This window comes from Perissodus microlepis, chromosome 12 (assembly GCF_051167445.1).
Source record: "Perissodus microlepis isolate ML-2025 ecotype Zambia chromosome 12, ASM5116744v1, whole genome shotgun sequence".
Lineage (NCBI taxonomy): Eukaryota > Metazoa > Chordata > Actinopteri > Cichliformes > Cichlidae > Perissodus > Perissodus microlepis.
Window position 1 is genome coordinate 23,614,986 of NC_140472.1, and position 16,606 is coordinate 23,631,591.

Here is a 16,606-nt window from a genome sequence, read left to right on the forward strand (position 1 = left end):
ATTCAAGTACAAGTATGAGAACTAGGTTACAAAATGTAGGCTTATGAAGTATTGCTTTGGTCTGACTCATGAAGGAGTGTGCTGGATTAACATCAACAGCCGGTGGCATGAGCCCCTGTCACTTTCTTCCATTTTTCTGCTTGATGATCCAACCCAGTTGATCTCCTTGAACCCAAAAGCCTACTGGCTGAATTCGCAGGTTGTGTAACGGGCCTCTGGTTATGCCAGCACCTCTTTGCCCGAGTGGAAGAATCGAATCGAGAATGTAAACATTAAGCCCACCATCCATATACACAAAGCTTTAACCTGTAGAGCGTCAAAAACTCTCGATGAGCTAAATCACTTGAAAACACATCTGCTGGTTTCAAGATTCTTATTCAAAAAGAAAGAAAAACGTAGTTTGCTTCACTCTGCACGCCAGCTTGTATTTTATTTTACACACAATTGCATCTGAACAGCAAATGTCTCTGTAAAAATTATTAAGGCTTCATGTTTTCTGGTTGAAATATCTGACAAGCCCACCTGCTTCAAAACACCTGAGGTTGGGAAAAATAGACAAGTCTACATTATGGCAGAGGTTGATAGTAAAATAATGGCTCATCATCTTCATTATTTTAAAAAAAAGACCAAACATATTCAACACTGGAAGCCTCATCTACAAACTTTTTTTTTCCGTTTCATGTCACAGCACAATTTAAAACAACTACATACATATTTGTTCTACGATAAATGAATACTCACTTGACCTATAGGACATTGGTTTTCATTCATTACATTTCAGTGAGACACAGGCATGCCTTTCAGCTTATCAATCATATTCAAGTTACAGTTGGATAATATGTAGTCGTTCAACCAAATAATAAATGGTGTCGTATATTCCACTGTTGTTCCTTCACCAATGAAGCAGGCGGGAGAGGTCTGGAGCTGATAGAAAAAGTTGTAATGTTTCATATTATATATTGTGATTCTTGAATTACTACTTGTTTCCACTTAACTGCACACCGATTGCTACTTTTAACATCTACTGTTATAGCATCGAGAGCCAAAACACTGGAAATTGTCTCACGGTTCAAATATTTGACCTTTCTTATTTATTTCCCAGAAAATCTGATTCAAAAGAGTTTTTGCATCATTTCTTTTGAAAATAATAGTATAGTTGGAAAAAACAAAATAATATCAATATTTTTAAAACAATTTTCAAACTGATGATTGCGTAAAAGACTCGCATAAGTAAAAAAAAAAATAAATTAATAACTTAAATGTGTAATAGGCAATGCAATTTTCTTCATTCCTTCTAAGAGCACGAAAATAACAGTGTAAAGTGACCTCTGTTAATCAAATTTAGTTAATAATACAGAGGTAAATATTTGACAGCTGCATGCTGATTGCCAAGAAAACCTTGGCTGAACCAGGTATGTTTTTTAAAAGCTTATTTGACCCATTTCAGGCTGTTAAATAACCTGATGTTCATCACAGAGAAATGAAGTGACAAACCAAAAACACATCTCTGAGGCCAGTGGAAGCTCCTCTAAATTTGCTGCATAGGCTTCAGGTTGGGAGACACCTAGAAAAAATTAGACAGAGGACAAGTAGAAGTTTCATGTTTAATAAACCCAAGTCCAAAAACACTTCATAGTGCTAGTAGCCTAACTGTTACATTACTCACCTCAAAATCTGTGCCAGTGCATCCCTTGATATCTTCGGGAGTAAGTCCCTCCCATATTTCTACCAGGGTCAGACCTTTTGTCTTATCGACATCAAACACAGCCTGGCAAAAAAATGAGAGAAAGAGGATAGAAATGAGCGAGAGGAATAAGGGGGGTAAGGAAAAAAGATGGGACATTTAGAGGGAGAGAGATGAGAGAGGGCGATGAGACAAACACAAAACAGTGAGAATGAGCACTTCTGTGATAGACAGGTTTGAGCCTTATGGCGTCCGGTCACTGGGTCACAGTCAAGGATGTGGGGTCCTCATTTATCAAAAAGGACCCAGAAGAGACAACCTCCAGAAAAATACATCAGTGCCACAGGCAGAGGGCCAGAGTACCACTTTAGTGTCATCCATTCAACAGATGACAAAATAGCTGCAATTATTGGTGACACATCTAGGAAAGGACTCAGAGAGCGGTCCTCAGCTATCTGAAGCTGGACTACTACAAAGCAGTAAGCAGTTTTATTTTAATTGGTGCACCATTTTTAACAGATTACTGTGTTATTGATTAAAATATGAATTTTGCTATAACATTCAAAATAGTGGTTGCTGTGATGATTTTACACTGTACGTATGCACACTTGTCTACATTTAGGAATTTGTGAATGTGCACTTTGAGAATTTGTGAATAGACACATAAAAATTGATAAACAGACTCCAGGGTTCGAAACAAGCCAACACAATTTGCGCACACAGTGCACTCATAAATGAGGCCCTTGGAGATGTCAATATCTGACTGTAATGAAATACAGTAACAGCCAAAGGCATTAGCCCTGCAAAACAGAACCGAAAATAACCATGTTAAATCCCATCAAACTTACAAGCCGAAGGGAAAAATACAGTAAATGTCAATATTTAAAGAAAATTTGACTTATGTTCTGTCTACCGAAAAGTAGCCAAAAGAAGACCCATTAATAGCTTTCCTTCTTTTATAAGCCAAAACCCTTTTCACACATGCACTGTAGCCAAGTTTCCAGATACTGCTCATAACAGGTGCATGCCACAAAGCTAATGAGAGTGGACATTAGCCAGTCTTTAACCTTCCAGCAATCACAAGTCTGGATGATGTCGGATTACTGTGATGTGCATCTAGCACAGTCAATTGTTCAAAGCAAGTAAGCGGGCATCAGTTCAAGGTGTAATCTTATCTCAAACATTGGATTCCCTTCTTGCATATATTCAAATACAATTAGTGAAAAAGTACACTGCAAATGAAGATTTGTATCTAAGCATAGGAACTACAAAAGCTACATTTTCTTTAACCATTTTAAGTCAATATGTAATATTTCTCCATCTAGCTTCATTTAGCTCCATTAACAGCTGGCTACTGAAAGTGTATACAGGAGTACAAATCTTAAGTGCCAAGTTTTAGTAAAAACTGTATTAGAGTAAGATTGTACCTTTAATGTTGAAACTGAACTATGTGTAAGATCTCACCACTAGGTATCAATAGATTGTAGTCAAGTGAATTCTGTTTTCTTACCCCTCCTGTTCATCTGTCAGTCAAATATGTGTCCATGTCTAAAACTTGTCTAAAACACATGTTAAACTTTGTCAAAGTAGTCTGATAGAAGTCTATGAGTCAATAAAAATCACTTATATGCTATAAGAGCGATACTCAGGTGAGTTGTTGAGGATATCCTGAACTTTTTTGTCGTTATTGAAAGTGGATCTAACATAGTTGGACTTGGACACTTTGCGCATAAACTCTCATTCTATATTTGGATGTATTCAAACTGTTTACCAGAGGTGAAGTGTGATTTTAAAGACCCTCAAGCCTACCATTAGCTGGCATAATTTTAGCTTCTAACCAGGTAGTAATTTTACTTAGCAGGTTCATTGTCAGATATCTGGAGATGGAAAAGTCAAATGTCTAATCTGCTGACCAAAAGTATGACAATCAGGAATAAATCAGCATATTTATGTTTGTGTTAAAGACCTGACTTTGTTTCTGGACATGAGGTTTGAGTTTGGGAGGAAGAGGATGAGGTGGAAATGAGGTCGGAGAGAAAAGAATGGTGGAGGAGGCAAATTAAGAAGAGAAGAAAGACATAAATAGAGAGAAAGAGATCATAAAATATACATGTACAAATGCTAAATGGTATAGTTAAAAAGAGCTATTTATAAGGTCTACCACATATGTGGCCATATGTAGCCCATCTACATGTTTTTAAGATGGTGAGGCAACATGGTGGCTTCCACAATCTGGCGCCCACTCCTGTGTATTTTTAATAGATTAATTTATTAGTTTATGAGAAGGCATCGGTTTGTTGGAAATAATTACACACTAATCAATGTATATTAATGAGTAAAAATTTTTAATTAAACAACCTAACAAAAACACATTACTGTTCTTGCTATTCTATTCTTAAGCTTTTAAGCTAACTTCATATACTTGTGCATTCTTATGTGTGTACTACAAGCTATTTAATAAAATGTGTCAAATTTGTCTTTTCAAATTGAATGTGACATTATCGTCAGTTAGCAGACTGCAACTTCTCAACACATGTCTAAGATGACAGCTTAAGTAGGGGTTCGTACTGTACCGTTTATATGATAGCTATTAAAAACTGATGCAGGGCAAAATGCCATTATCCCTATTTATGCAAACAACGCAAAAATACTTTATATAGACAAGCACACTCTTCGAGGCTGGCCCTGTTACTTCCCTAAGCAGGGCCTGACAGACTAAGTCATATTCACATTCAGGCTAAGCCTGTCAGGACTCTCAGCTCATTAGAACTATACACACAGTAACAGGGCAGGAGGAAGATATCTCACTCCAGTATTAGCAAGACAGATGGAATGTCACAAGGAACAGGGGTCTATGGATAACACAGACACTGACATGCATCTCTAATTGTGACACATGTCGCTAGTGATTAGGGGAAATTAAAAAATTGTCAAAATGTGCCAAAGGGTATAATATAAGATGCAGCACTAATGTACTTGTATGATAGGTGCTGTGCTATGTCAATGTGAAACTCCCTGTTTGCTTTACAATGCAAAAAAGCTTGCCACATAATGGCATGGGTAAGCACATTTTAAAATGAACTAGGAGCTGATTTCATTTATAATAGCCACACTATACTAATGAATAACCAACCGTGCCTCCATTTGCAAAGCAGCCTTTTGTTATAAAAATGTTGAGTCACCTTTCTTCACAGTCTTCAAAGCCAGCACCATCATTAACCAGATTGATGCAAGTTAGTCATTAAGAAGCCGGTAGTCTTCCCCATGTGCTGTCTGGCGAGACGTGGGCTGAATGTCATGTAACAACACTAAGACACACGCTCTCGGTCAGCTTAACGTTTTAGACAAATGTGAATACAAGAGAAAAGAAGGAGGAGAAATTAGCACCTGACCTTCCAACAAATAAACAACAGCTTATCCAGCATCCTGTCAATATACTGCAGCAATTACAAGGAGTAGCTTTTGAGATGTTTTCAGACAAAAGCTCACAGGAGGACCATAAAAGAATTTCAATTTGGTTGCTGAAAAATAATTGCCATCACTGGTATTGCTGTCATTATGGGAAATGCCAAAGGTAATGATTTTATGCTCCCATTAAATGATTGAATAATTCAGGAGTCATTGTGTTTCATTGGTAAATGAATGGGCAATTATTGTTTTTTTACTTCCTCATTTTTAAAGAAGGATTTAACTGATAAGATGAGAAAAATACTCAAAGCTAGTGTGGAGACCTTTGTCATGGCAGCATGTAAAGCAACAGTGGGAACAGAGGTGATAAGAATTACTCACACAAAATCATTGCAATAAACTCCTGTAAGTCAACTAACTGTTAAATGAAGCAAAGTAGTAAAGAGTGAAGAAGTGGCAACATGGGGTACAAAAATGATTCCAGCAGCAGAGAGACAGCTTGAGGCAATCGATTTCCTACCACACTTAGCTTTAAATCATAACATCACTATTTTGGACAACACTTAAATTGCTATCCCTCCTGGACATGTTGAGCCAAGGAGGATGCTGCGTTTGTGTGAATATATGTGCTAGGTCAGCATGTGTCTGTGTGCGGAGTGTATTTGGTTTTAAAGGTTTTAGTTTCTGCTCTTATTTTAAAAACAATTTGGAGCAGAATCATGCAAGAAAAGAAATCAATGGACAATAAAGTACAGATGAGCATTATCGGCTTTATTAAAGGTACTATGTATTACTTATGTCCATATCTTCTATCACCTCTTGTGATCATCATATTTTCTTACAGTCCACAAACAGGATTATAAAGTCTTCTGGGCTAAAAAAAAGAAAAGAAAAGAAAAGAAAAAAAGTCCACCTTTTTACTGGTTGGATGCGGTATTTAATTTACCCAACCAATGGTTACAGCTTACATTCAGGTCTGTAAGTATTTGGACAGTGATATAATATATAATTTTGTAAATTCTGAGTAAACTTCAGAATTTACTTCACAGTGTTTAAAAAATATTTTATGAACTATTTAGGAATAGTCCCCCAGAGAATGGAGTGACAATCAGTTTCATGGCCAGTTCTCTCCTTAGATAAACACTCTTGATGTAGATGCATCATTTTCTCTAATGCAAACTCTAATGCATTTTCTCTCAAGAAATGCTTCCATGAATATAAATAGAGAAGATTTATAACAAGTTGCACACTCACAAGCAGGAAGGCCAGATTAGACTTTACCAGTAAATATCGAAGAGAGTCTGCACAGTTCTGAAAAAAACAAATAAATCTTTGAAGAGATTAAATTTAGATTATCTCACACCATTCTGGTAGGAAGAGAAAAGTATTCAGAGGAACAGCTCATGATCTGAAGCTGTCAAACATTATCTGTCAATTATAGTGGAGGCAATGTTATGGCATGAGCATGTATGGCTGCCAGTGGAAGCGTTAGTTGGTGAGGTGAATGCTGACAGAAGTAGCGGGATGAATTCTGAAGTGTACAGGGCTATATTCTCTGCTCACATTCAGCCAAATGCTCCATAACCCATAGCCCTGGTGCTTCACAGGGTAAATGAATATTCACCAAAAGCATACCGCAAAAGTAAGCCAAGAGTTTTTACAGACAAAGAAATGGGATATTCCTCAATGGACTAGACAGCAATATGACCCCAACCCAAAAGAGGACAGAGAGACCCACAAACAAGCAGCAACAGAAAGAGGCGGCAGTAAAGGTCTAGAATTTGTTGAAGTTGACAAGTTCTAGACTTCAGGAAGTCGTCAGCTGTGAAAGATTTTTATACAAGTACTATATTAAAAACAATCCTTATATCTATAATTATATAAATTTTTTGAAATATCTTTGAGTCTCTAAACATAAGGAACTACATATACAATTGGTGTTTGCTGTTTTTAATCATTGTTAGTATTATGGAGAACAATGGCAGCAGAGCAGACTATTGACCTACTTTTACAACTATTGCTGGTGAAATTATACCACAAGGACTCTATTAACTTGTGAAAAAGCAAGTTCGATTATGCTGAAAATTACAACAGGATGAAGAAACTGGTCTGGAAGACTACCAGGCATGATAGCATAACTGGTCTGGTTGATCTTCTCTGCTCTGTGTGTGGTGGAGTAAAACAGGTGCATAAATAGATGCACATAAACTCACACACTTAGACTAAAACAGAGAGCAGAGGAGAAAACTAGTGCTGATGCAAATAAAAAAGTTCTATTGCTGGAAGTAAAATAAATAAAATCCCTGTTGTGTATCTTCTCTCCCCTCACCAATATTCCTGAATGTAAGAGATAGAACTGTTGCATCTATGTAGTTCTCTCTACGGCACACAGTATGTGTTAGGGCAGGTGGACGGTGATACATCAACCATGTGCAATGCTAAAAGTTTTTATCCCGGATACATGGGAAAAGCAAAAGAACCAATAACAGCACAAATATAAATTAGGTCTACATTCCTGGATGTTTCAAATATTTTTTTAAACTGCTCCCAACACAGCTAACAACTAGGCTCTGCCTAATGCAGTACCATGCTGAAGCCTTCACAAGCATCTTCTAACTTGTAGCTAAGGAAGGACACCAACATCAGTTGACAGGCACAGGATACTAGATAATTCCCAGAGTACGCAAATGTTATATTGCTCAAACTTGACCACACAACATGGACAAAATTAATGCATTTGATTCAAGAGGTTTCCTTTATCTGAAAGTCACACCAAGATCACATGTGCACGAAAATGGATGCCCTTTAATATACTAACTCATGCAATCCGCCTCTAATGTAGGATGTTCCACTTCCCTATACGCACCTCGAAGAGACAAGAACCATGGAGGTCTATAGACGAGTTTAGTGAGAAGAAACACAGGTATAGACTTCCTTCAATATGTACAAATACCACACCTTGCAATGCGGGACACATTTTAAGGTGCAGTCTGTCACATTTTAAGGTCACTTAAGACTGATGTTCATCTGGTAGCTGCAGCACCTCCATCCTCACATCATCACTAATCTCACCCTCTCACAATCTGTTAGCATGTAGGCATAAGGAAAGTTGAGTTACTTTGGTATTATTTGGTCCATAAAACATAAAAAAGGAAAATTATATATAAACTTTTCTTTCATGGTTTCAGCATGGCCAAAATGTTCCAAGCCTCATCTAGAGATGAGGCTTGTAGAAATCTATAACATGAAGTTACACACCTCATCTACACTAGTCTGATCTTATCGATGTGAACTCAAACAAGCCAGACTGATTTTTTTTCTTCTGTCTCAAAAAAGACAATGACGCATATAAATGTGCTGATATATGTGTGTGTCAAATAGGAAGGAAGTTGAGCACTGGCTGCAATTTTGCTAAGAGGAATGGATGAATGCCACCATATATTGTTTTCTTTCATTCCATTTCTGAGAATATAAATACAAGAGTACTTATGTACAGAGTGAAAGAGAGAGCGGCATAAGTTAAAATGAGGAGGATGAAAAGAAGGAGGTGGCACCAGGGCTAGTGGGGCAATACAAAGAGCTTTAACCTTTATAAATGTTGACAGAAATCTGCTTGCTGAGAAATGTTGTGCAATCACAACAGCAGCCAGTCGAGCAGAAAAGAACTGGGGGTGGAAGCATGGACACACTGTCTGACTTTGCCCCTGACAGGTCATGTTTTCAATGAACAACCTCTAAAGGCAGTAACCGCCAGAGGGTAACACGGAACTGACCGGAGTACATGAGGACACAAACTGCATCAACACCAAGCTCTTCTACTTACTGGAACCCCTCACTGTGCTTTTCTTCCTCAACTGCCACAGACCTTTTTCCTACTCAGCATTTATGCCACTTCCTTTCTCCTTTTTACATTCCTTTGAACTGGCATCCGTTCCTAAATTCTGTGATATCTCCATCAGATAAGCAAACGTTTTCAAATCCTTTCATCACGCACACACCAGAGAACATAAACTATAATTAACATAATAACGTAAGAACCAACACACTCAAAAGCAAGCTCAGAGACTTATACCTCAGCTCTAATGGAAGTTTGAAATCTACCCAAGAAAATATTCCAGAAAATGACAATGGCACAATGAAGTTATCCTTTGATCTTTTGAATGTGAAATTCCATCACAACATCATCTTATCCTATTAGACACTGTGTGTAATTTGGCATAATTAGCATATTAATTGAGAAATTAACTTAACCTTTGACCTCGCAATTTAAAATCAGTTCACATCAGAAATTCCCTCCAAATGTTTCTGAAACATCATGCTCAGGAGAGTAACGCTGACCGACAGATCGATGGGCATGCTAAAAATTAATGCTTCTGTCTCAGCCTGTCGCAATAAAAGGCTGCTGATGCAGCTCAATGGCTTCCACCATCAGTTGTAGAGACCAATAGTTTCTTTGGTGCATGAGTCTGCCAGTGGAACCTGAAGAGCCTACGGACAAGAACCAGATGTCCTTGTTCTGACTGTGTGCCACCCTTTAAGCATAAGACAGGGTGCAAAATATTCAGCTGCATCAAACATTGACAGACAAGGATGAAGATTAATTAAAGATTAATTAAATTTAAAGGGAAACCCAAGCCCAAGAATGAAATAAAACCATAACAAATTAAATGTTTAAAAAAAAATAATCATGTGATTGCTTATGAAAATCAATAGACTGAATTAGGGTTAAATGAACAAATTAAATTTCCATCTACTAGTGTCACTCCCTTTTATCATAACAATGTATCTGGTGCTTCTGTTTGCTCATTTTTGAATTGTGTTCTTGTGCTTAACAAATTCATTAAACTACCACCGAACGTAAGGTTTATGCCACAGCTGCCCTAAATTAACAGGAAGGTAATTACCCAAATCATTTTTTATGATTGTGTAAAAGTTAATGATATCTTTAATGCTAAAAGATTAGTATTATTGTTATCCATGAACTTTCTAATTTACTGTTTTACAAAAAGCTTATAAAAAACAGTAAAGCACATAATTATTTTTTGATTGATATGCCAAATTACAACAATTTACTGAAAAGAAAAAAAAAGTTTTAGCGGTTAAATGTTATGCTTGATTCATTTTTGACTTCTCACTGGAGTCTAGTGTGCCAGCTCAATGTTGGGTATAAAATGTGGATTCAGTTTCTTATAGGCCTAATATATAACAGTATAATTTTAATTTTTTTTAAATAGGTTTTGGGTAACATTTGTGTTTTCTTGTTTTTATGTTAAGCACATTTTCCAAGATCATGCAACACATATAGCTTGTGCTTTGCGGCACAGCTTTAGTCCTTTTGGTATTAGTTAGTTAGTGTATGTGTGTATGTGTGTGTGTGTGCGTGTTAGTGTGATGTAATGCACAGTGTAGGCACTTGTGTTTTATTGGTTAAGGACTCTTGTGTGCCCCTCGTTGTTACTAATACTAATTAGCTGTGGTAGAAAAGGAATTGAAATCACTGACTGCCAAAATGATAATCACTTATCAATGGTGAATAGTTAAATTTCATCAACACTCAGCTTCTCCTGGGAGAAGATCTTCTAGTTTACGTATGCTTTGTGGACTTTTGTGCATTATTATTTTTTTCATTATTGCCAATGACACAAAATGTGATTCCAACCTATGTCTGCAACACTATTTACACATAGTACATTTCTGTTCAGTCAGACATTGTATTTGACATCAGTAGAGGTGGACCTTCTTTTTACTCTGAGTAACAAGCGTGGCGTTTACAGTTGTACCTCATGACATCATCTAACAAATAGATTCTGAAAAAAAAATCTGTGTTCAGCTGCAGTCGAGCAGGGGATTTAGATGGATTTTTGTGGGTTGACAAGTGTATTCTGTGGCATTAAAAGATGAATTTTACATTATTCTATTAACATTAAAATAAATTCAAATCACAGGTATATAATTCATATAATGCAGTATATTCCAAAACCCCAATTTTTAGAAGATATACTAAAAAACTAGTTCTACAAAACACTCTCATGTCCCCCATGTAAATCCTTTCTAGGCCAGGAGTCAGTCATAGCTTACTCACTCGCACCGTCTATGTAGCAAACCTTAGTAAGCAGTCGAAGTTTATGACGAACAGCTCAATCATCCATTCATCTCTCCATCCACTATTCACATTTGCATCCATGGAGGCACATCTGCATGTATTATGTACATATAGAAACAAAAAGATAAAAGTGCACCTTTTCTGTGATGATCCGATCCACACATTGTTTCCCTGTCAAAGGCAGGCTGCACTTGTCCAGTATCTTGTGTTTTCCTCCCTAAAAAGAACAGGACAACATCATTGCCTTCATTTAGTATCTGGATGTTTTTGGAATGGATCTTTTATGTTGTACATATATGTGTATATTCAGTGTTTCAGCTGGGTATGTATATTGATCCTAAAGGACATCCAGCACAAATACAGTGTGTGCCTCAGTTTCTCCATCAGACATCTTCAAGGAAAAGGAGGGAGAGAGAAAGAAAGAAAGAAGGAGAGAGAGAGGCCTCCAACGATGTCTAAGAGGCATACATCACACACCCTCTCTCACTCTCCCACTCCCCTTCCCCATCATGAATGAAAGCAGCCTTCAGGGCAGTAAATTTATGCTCACCTGCTGCACCATCTGGACTTTAGCTGGGCGCCAGACAGAGTCCCATTAGCAAAAAACAGCATGCTTTTGTAAATGCAGAATGTTACATTGCCCTTGCATCACATTGGTTTGGACTTTCTAAAAGTAAACCAATTCAGCTGGATTGCCTACTGCAAGTGTCAGAACCCCTGTGGGATTAGTCATCTCTTGCTGCAGCCCCGGTCTAACTATCAGCTCGTCTCAAAACACTAAGCCCAATTCTAGACTTGTATTTAAATTAACTGAAGATGAGCAAACAGGAGGTGGATTGTGTGCCTCACTAGAATGAGCCAGCCCTCTCTAGTAAAAGGATATTAAGCAATCCATTAGCAGAATTATCCTTAATCAGCCCTAGCACTCACATTCATTACTGTAGGAAGCAGATACAAGTAACGCTGGTGAAGATATAAACACGGGAAAAGGACGCTGTTAATTTAATTTCACTCACAGAAAGGAAATAAGTCTCTTGAGTGACTCGTAAAGGCAATGTTAGCTCGAAAAACCACAATAAGAGTTCATGCTAACACACCCTTAAGGCCTCAATGGTCGCTTCTATCACCGCCGCAACCTCGTCTCACAGTCACTTTAAGCCACTGCAGTATTCTCCTGAATGATAGGTATCGCCACATAAGCGCTGATATAGGAGGAAAATAAGTCAAAACCAGAAGTCAAGGGGGGGGTTGCAAGTTTTTAAACTGTTAACTGTTCTCCCTCTGTATATCTGTATATCGCTGAGCTTAAAATGGCGGTAAAAAGCGTCACGATCGTACACTCGTGTCTTCAATCCAGCTCCTACTGCCAAAACGCAACACGCCAAGTTAAAGAAATCTAGAGGCGCACAGGCGGCTGACAAACCACAAAGATTGTGTCACACGACACGCGATTTGACTTAAAAATCACTGCGTGACACAGCGAGCATATTGGCCCCACTACATGTTTACACACCTTAGCTGAATGCTCCATGGTGACCACCACCTTAGTTCCAGCGCTTGCCACCAAATCCATGGCTCCTCCCATTCCTTTCACCATCTTACCCTGAGAATAGAAGAAAAACAAACAGACTTTAGTTATTCCATCTAATCTTGGACAAAATGATATTTTCACTTGACTGATTTTTCACAACATTAGCTAGAGAGTATAGTACAAAATTATAGTCGGTCTAATCCCTAGTTAGGATTACCAAAACATTTTACATTTAAGCTTAATTGACAATAGACCATGAAACAGCTACACATACGTTGAAAAAAGAAAAAAGGGGAGAGAGAGAAAGACCATTTAGCTACATTTATCTATAGGATCACACCAGTTAGCGGCACCAATGTGTTTTTATGCTGCATTCCATTTGAAGTGGGAAGCCAGAAACCCTTGATTCTGAGTTGGAAGTTTCAAATTCAAAGAAGCCCCGCAAACCCTGACTTTACAATTCAAGATGGCAGAAACTGAGAAGTAAAACCTGCAATCTGTACTACTACTGTTGTGTATTTGTGACTCTGTAAATAAGTCATAAACAAAGCACTAACACGCTCCATCTATAAACGTGCTGCATTGGTGTTTGTAAGTGCGAAAACCCCAACATTATAGTATATTGCTAGTGATGGATAAATGGTTCTACCTTCCAAGGGCGCAAAACAAAGCCTGTCTTTTCTTGCGTTCTTGACTACTACTATTGGAACGCATACCTGATTTACAATGTAAAAGTAATGCAGCATTAGAGAAAAAGAAACACCAGCAGAGTACTCCAAGCCACCTTTTCTGATAGTCCCACCTACGGCATGTGTGTCCCCAGAACTCCATTTTGTATAGACTGAATCACAAAGTAAAAATAATTCTACCTTTAATAATGATGCTTCACATTTATTGAGAAAACCCAAACAAATGCCACAAGAAAACATTGACCATTTCTTAAGCCTTTTCAGTCACGGCATAAGTAACGTTGAAAGCAGTATCAATCTGTTGAAGTGACAGCATTTTAAAATTCAGGCAGGGGTCACATTTATGTTAATGTTTCTAACAGTTTCATTCACACATTGCCATTTACTGACGCAATGAGTTCTTGGTATAATGCAGTGCAGATCTCTGCTGGGGAACCACTCCAAAATCTAAGGTCTGAAACCTCTGGCCACAGGCTGGTGTGCAGGTTACCTAACAGACCCCTGCCTGAGGACTGCAAATTCCATACCTGGGTTTAGAGTTGGAGGTCTGACACGTGCAGAGAACTAAGGGGCAGAGAAGGGATTAAGTAGCTTAGGATTTTGCACAAGATAAAGGATTCCAGTGTGACCCTTTGAAGATATATAGGGGCTAGTTGTGCTGTAGTAATGTACTGAAAGACAGAGCAACAACAGGATTACAATGTTCTGAAGTCAGAACCAGCATAAGAATTATTCTGGTGCAGTGAATGGAGTGTTCTCTCAAGACAGAATGTCTCATTAGTAGTACAGGTAAAGACTTGTGCTGTTAAAATAATTCAGCCATAACTGCTCATGACCGGTCTGTTATTTTCAACAGAAAAACACAATGACAACTGCAAGAAATGTAAGCAATGCAGAGAGCAGGAAGAAAAAGCATTCTGCATTAGAACTGCACTAAACATAACTGAATGATTCTGTGCAGGAATCCAGTGTACTGAAGCTTTGTCATGTCACAATGAATATTTTCTCCAATAACAAATAAAACCAAAACTGTTTTTAAAAAAAAAAAAAAAAAAAAAAGGTGGGAAAGAAAAATGCTAAAAAAGGAATCTGAGATCCGCCAGCCGGGAAAAAAAAAAACTGTCTTCAAGTTAAACATTGGTCACAATAAGGAAGGTTTCCGAATACGGAGGGTTGATGTGCACATATGGCCGCAGGGTGACGGCTCAATAACTGAATTAGAATCCCATTTCCTCATCAATCATGTGTAGAGCGTGGTTTGCTTTTTGCTCAATAACCGGAGGGTATGTATGCCAAGGGTGACGCATTGTAAGGATACTGTCTGCCTGTGGGAAAGGCCAGCTGGGGAGAGAAGATATTAACTGAGAACAGAAAGGAGGTTTGGGAGACAGGAGGTGGGTTAGAATATTGGATATTGAAGAGGCAGCATTTAATTTCATTTACTTGTTTGTCGTCCAATTGAAAGTGGCCTGCTGTAACAGCATATCAATACCCTCAAATAAACTACCAATATCAGGTTTAATACAACTGTATCCATTTTGACTTATAATCTCCAAACTGTCTCACCAGCTTTTTTCCTTCAGCGTTTTTATTTATTACACAGACACTTGAGATTAAACAGTGTTGTTTTTCATATAATCAATGTTAATGCACTTTATGACAGTCAGTGGGCTTAGGTGATGTGTACACAGGCCTAAGGGGATAAGATTGTCTGACCTGCTAAATGCAAGTTGTGATTTACAGCTACCATCCAGAACTAGACATCTGCTAATGTACTCCATTTAACAACATAGGCTGTTAATCGAAAGGGTGCGTCTTTTGAGATCATAACCACACAAGTATTAACATTCTAGTATGGTTTTGATTAGTAAAAATCAAGACAATGACTCTGGAGGAAATTATAAAATGGAAAAATCCATTTTATTTTGCTATGGGGCAGTACATTTATCCCTAACTGCGAAAATGATTTGATGTATTTTCTTGTAACCAAAAATGTAGCAGAGGATCAACAGCTTTCTGTGGAAGTGGTCAAATGTGTCACAAATGATTGTAAGTAAGTAAGTAAAGTTTATTTATTAAGTGCTTTTCATAGACAGGTAGTCGCAAAGCGTTGTACACAAAGATTAAAATGTGACCTTGTTGAATATAAATTGTGCAAGAAAATAAGATTTGATGTGGAAAATTAAACAAAGGTTGATGCTCTGTTTGTCAGTGACCTATATTGCTAGGAGGATTGGCATTTACTTCCCACTCATTTACAGCTTTGCACGAGGTTATCTGAGCCTACTTTGATCTAAACTGCTGCATGCAGCAAAACTCAAAATTAACATGATCTGTAAGAGTGTAAAAAAAAATCAAATTAATGGAGAGTTATGATGGGAAAAGCAAATCTATTCCACCCAGAAGGCTGTATTATCAAGGTATGTTGAACCTTGTGTCATGAGGCTGGCTCTTTTACTTACTTAGCACATTCACCATGTTAACAGGGGTCAGCCCAACCTTGTCTGGCCCAGGTTTTCCTTAGAATTCAGTTAAAACTTGTCTCTAAAGTTCAACATTACATTAATATATATGCGTTAGGTTGACTTATGTTCCGGTAAACTGCCTAACCTTTGAGTGGCACTCGAATGTTGAACTACTCACAATAACTTGCCTCTCAATGTTAGACGTCTTAAAGATTTGTGTTTTGCAAAATCAATGTTATGAAGACGACAAAGCTACACACAGCATTGAGCCTCTGACCAGCAAATGCTGTAAAGCATACTTTCAGAACAACACCCATGGAAATATCCTCTTTTTAACCTGCCAACAAGAGCAGAGTAATTTAGTCATTTAATTAACAAAGCTTTAATGATATTAACCTTGTTGGTCTGACTGAGGCTGGTTCCTTTTAAATTTCCTCACCACTCTTACTGTGTCCATTTGTCTGCTATAATCGTAGCACCACAGGGCCACTAGGACACTTAAAAGTATGTCAGGAAACAATTCAGTAGCAGAAACACACAAAAACATGAAACATCTTTCTTCTAAACAATGTTCAGCTCACAAAAACCCTACAGCTGTACAACTGTATATAGAAGAGAACAACAAATTCTACATAAATGCACATAAGGAACAGACTGTGTTAGGTTTGAGATTTTTAGTAGTTCTACATTAATGGCCTAGTTCAACTGTAGATGTTATTCATCATA

The 16,606-nt window shown here is 37.7% G+C and overlaps 1 protein-coding gene across 1 annotated transcript in view; it reads right to left on the minus strand.

Moving 5' to 3' along the window:
* Positions 1-399: 399 nt before the first annotated feature.
* The window catches only part of oxct1a (3-oxoacid CoA transferase 1a), a 49,633-nt gene continuing 33,426 nt past the window's right edge, over positions 400-16,606 (minus strand). Inside the window, exons 14-17 of the mRNA XM_084945148.1 lie at positions 12,709-12,798; positions 11,332-11,412; positions 1,667-1,768; positions 400-1,564 (exon numbers count right to left, since the gene is read on the minus strand). Coding sequence (XP_084801274.1) covers positions 1,529-1,564; positions 1,667-1,768; positions 11,332-11,412; positions 12,709-12,798 — 309 coding nt within the window. The 3' untranslated portion in view covers positions 400-1,528. The remainder of the gene's footprint in view (positions 1,565-1,666; positions 1,769-11,331; positions 11,413-12,708; positions 12,799-16,606) is intronic.